Below are 4,471 nucleotides of genomic sequence, written 5' to 3'. Positions count from 1 at the left end.
CACCACCACCACCACAACACGGCTCTAGATCAGGCACACCACCACCACAACACGGCTCTAGATCAGGCACACCACCACCATCACAACATGGCTCTAGATCAGGTAACAGGATTCACTAATGGTATTAAGAAATGACACTGGAAAAGGATTCTTATCTTGTTCTCTGATAGTAGGTGTGCCATGAGCTATAGGTAATGAAGAGAAGTGATCACACTTTATTTTGACAGAAAATTTAAAAAGAAAAGTTCTAGTTTTCTCCAAGGTCTTATAATATCATCAACACAGTATCCGTAGACAGGTATCACCAGGGTGGAAATATACTATTAGTGGCTGAGGGCACAGTCTTTCTGGTCAGACTGCTGGGGTTTAAATTTCAGCTGTCACTTATTAGTTGTGCTGTGACTTGGGCAAGTTACTTCTCTGTGATTTAGTTTCCCTATCTATAAAACGGAAAACTAATAGTCCCTAGGTCTTCCTTGGTAATTGTGAGAATTAAGAGAAAGGATCCATATAACTGCTTATCAGTTTCTGGCACGTAGTATGCACTCTATAAATATTTATTATTATCATTTCACCTCCACAGTATAGAGATTTTCCTTCTCAAGATGAATAAATACAGTATTCAGTAACTCTCATGTGGGAAGAGATATGTTGCTGACATAATGAAACAAGTGAAATAAAACAATATCAGAGAAAACAGCAGAGTCACATGTGCATTTCTGACAAGTTCTTCTATTCCCACGTAGTCTCATATTCCTCAATGATATTATTAATATGATATCAAAAAAGAAGCACAAGCTATAATTTTAAATTTAAAAACTAGCAAGAAACTAGGCCACATTGCAATCAGAGCACTAAGTAACTGAACACCAACATTATGTTACAACTGAAGGAGTCTGCCTCTTCCTATAGTTATTTGTTGTTACCTGCCATCAAGCTGGCCCCCGACTCATGGTGACCCCGTGAATAACAGAACAAAATGCACCAGGTCCTATGCCATCCCCATGAATCAGCAGTAGATCAGACCACTGTGATGCATAAGGTTTTCATTGGCTGATTTTCAGAAGTAGATCATCAGGCCTTTCTTCCTAGTCTATCTTAGTCTAGAAGCTCCACTGAAACCAGTTCAGCATCATAGCAACATGCAAGCTTCCACTGACAGATGGGTAGTGACTACACATGAGATGCACTGTCCAGGAAGCAAACCCAGGTCTCCCATGTGGAAGGTGAGAATTCTACCTCTGAACCACCAAAGCCTCATGTCCTATAGATATCACACTCACACACACTCACAGCATTAGATACAGGCTTTATACTGGATCCAGTATGTGCTTCATCGTGTAGCCCCCGTCTCTAAGCTCAGTGACTGGCTCATAATAAACCAAAAACCTGCTGCCAGCGGGTCGACTCTGACTCACAGCAACCTTACAGGACAGAGTAGAATTGCCCTATAGGGCTTCTAAGGCTATAACCTTTATGGACGCAGACTGCCACATCTTTCTCCTGCGGAGCAGTTAGTGAGTTCAAACCGTCAACCTCTCACTTAGCAGCTGAGTGCTTAACCATTGTGCCACCAGGGCTCCTTCCTATAAATATAGTTACCTATATATCATTAGGAGTCCTGGTGGCACAGTGGTTAAGTGCTCAGCTGCTAACCAAAAGGTCGGCAGTTTGAATCTACCAGCAACCCCTTAGAAACCCTATAGGGCAGTCAGTACTACTCTGTCTTACGGGTCACTATAAGTTGGAATCGACTCAACCGCAACGCATTTTTTTATATATTATTAATCAACTTATAGCCCCAATCAACTAAAAAATACTAAAATGAAATTAGCTGAGAACCTGATCCATGAAAGAATGACTATCATATTCCATTATGGTGAAATGATCAAAGAAAATAAAAGAATATTTCCATTGAATATGCTCCTCTAGTCCCAGCATAAAGCTTACTTAACATAATATTTGAACTTATATTACCCTAGGATAGGCTGTAAATTACCTACCCTCCCTCCTACAAGAACATTATGACAGCTTTCCTATGTTAATTTAAACAAAAGAGTAAAGTATTTACAAATATTCGATTACCTTCAGATAATGAAGGGCACGTTCTAATTCATCCTTGGAACAGGAACAGACCAAATGAGAAAAAATATATTTGAAGTTATTTATTAAAATCTCTCTACGATTGACATTTAATTGTTTTCCTAAAGTTCGAATGAGAGCAGAAGCTGCAGGGCTTGCTTTTGCAGCAAGGTCAGGAAGCAGAACTTGTAATGTCCTCTGAAAAAGAAATACAACAATTACCAAAAAGTACATTTGTCCGTTGACAAAACACATAAGCTTTGGGTAAACATATCTGTAAATACCACACAAATTTGGAGTCCACGTATGACTTACATTTGACTTCACATTTACCATTTACTCATTCAACAGATATTTATTGAACATCTACTATGATATTATGATTCCGGCACTGCAGATACAGTGGAGAAGAAAACAGGCAAGGCCCATGCTGGCGCAGAGGATAATTTCTCATGAGTATGTGTTAAAACCCACTACCTGTCAGTTTGTCACAGTATGGTGGCTTGCATGTTGCTGTGATGCTGGAAACTACGCCGCTAGTATTTCAAATACCAGCAGGGTCAACTACGGTGGACAGGTTTCGGGGGGAGTTCCAGACTAACACAGAGTAGGAAGAAAGGTCTGGCAATCTCCTTCTGAAAATTAACCAATGAAAATTCTATGGATCACAACAGAACATTGACCAACTAGCTTACTTTGTACATTTCATCAGAAGGGCTCAATTGCCGGAGAAAGGCATCATGTTTGGTGAAGTAGAGGGCCATCGAGGGCAAGGGAGATTCTTGGTGAGGTGGACTAGCACAACAGCCGCAACTGACTAGAACATACCAGCGATAGTGAGGAGGATGCAGGGCTGGGCAACATTTTGGTCTGTTGTACATAAGGTCTCCATGAACTGGGGTAGACTTAACAGCAGCTATCTATCTGTCCGTCTGTCTACCTACCTACCCACTCACCTACTGACCTACCTTCCTATCTTTTAAAATATATTCACGCTCTAAGGTAGAAGTTCCAAGACTGATATATTACATGAGCTAACTTATGTTTAGAGGATGAACAAGAGTAACCATACACACAATATTTTAAGAAGTTTTTTAAATTAAAATTTCAATGCTACATATTAAAGAAAACCTTTTTAACACACTCACTACCCCAACAGTGCAACGGATCTATTTTCATTTTGGCCTATTTCCTTTAAGATTTTGTTATAAAATATATACAAAATTCTAGACATAAAACAATTGGCCTTTCATTTATTTGTTCAGCATGTATCTACTGAGCACCTACTACAGGCCAGTACTACCCTAGACACTGGAGATGTGACACTGAACAAGATGCAGGCCCTGCCATCGAAGATATTTACACTTTACTTATGTTACGACTTCAACTTAATATTAACATTACAAGGCTTATAATGTTATAAGGTAGCGTCTACAAAGTCTTTCTGTTATGTTAATGGTTACACAATATTATATGACCTAAATATTAGACATTTAGGTTTCTTCTCAGGGTTTTGTCTAATTTTTCTTTTGTTTTGCTATTTGGATAACGTAATAAACATCTGTGCTCTTTGATTCTCAGAGTGAAATACTGAATGAAAAGGTATGAATATCTTCGTGGTCTTTACCACATACTATGATATTTCCTTCCAGGAGGATCTGACCAATTTATAAGTCAATAGCAGTACAATCTAAGTTTGTTAAAATTAGTAATACTATAGCAAAAAACTTTGTATGAATTACTATTATAATTTATTAATTAAGAGTAATGATAAATTTTGCTTTTGGGAAAAGGTAGGAATAAAGAGTAACTTACTCCATTCATCTTCAAAATTCAGCCCCAGTGACTTTTCAAACATTCCCAAAGCACACCATACTATAAACTCTATCATCTAAATTAACAGTAGATCATCTATACCACTAGTTTTGTACTTTATTACTCCAACTCCTTAGGGGTAGAAACTATCATGTTAGACTTTGCATCATCAACGCAACCAATGACAACACTAAAGCCATAAAGACTCAAATAGTTAACGGAATTAATTAGCACTAATCAGTTAGTATTAACTCTTCAGAACAGCTAACCATACAGAGCAATGACTCAAATCAATATGAACTTAAGTCTCAAATCAAAGTCAAAAGAAAATATGTAAATTTGAAAATGTAGGCATTATGTGTTCCTGAATGCATTACCCAGATTTTTTTCTTAAAAATAAAATCTAGTGGTGAAGCTACCTCCGAGGTTCACTGTTCAGCCTGGGAGTGGACAGCCCTGTAAAACCAAATGAGACTAAAGAGGTACAGGAGTCCGGTGACAAGGGCCAGAAGGCAGAAGGGGACAAGGAAGCTGGTGATAGGGAACCCAAGGTTGAGTAAGGATATTGTTGATG

General features: G+C 38.4%; 1 protein-coding gene across 4 annotated transcripts in view; it reads right to left on the bottom strand.

The window, feature by feature from the left end:
* ATR (ATR serine/threonine kinase) overlaps positions 1 to 4,471 on the bottom strand; it is a 99,051-nt gene that overhangs the window by 74,782 nt on the left and 19,798 nt on the right. For all 4 annotated transcript variants that reach the window (XM_004385070.2, XM_023739324.1, XM_023739326.1 and 1 more), the window contains one exon: positions 2,086 to 2,280. In XM_004385070.2, the coding sequence (XP_004385127.1) occupies positions 2,086 to 2,280 (195 nt within the window). The remainder of the gene's footprint in view (positions 1 to 2,085; positions 2,281 to 4,471) is intronic.

Source organism: Trichechus manatus, unplaced genomic scaffold, assembly GCF_000243295.1.
Source record: "Trichechus manatus latirostris isolate Lorelei unplaced genomic scaffold, TriManLat1.0 scaffold00132, whole genome shotgun sequence".
NCBI lineage: Eukaryota > Metazoa > Chordata > Mammalia > Sirenia > Trichechidae > Trichechus > Trichechus manatus.
The sequence above is the reverse complement of the archived record's forward strand: the minus strand, read 5'-3'. Positions and strand labels throughout refer to the sequence as shown.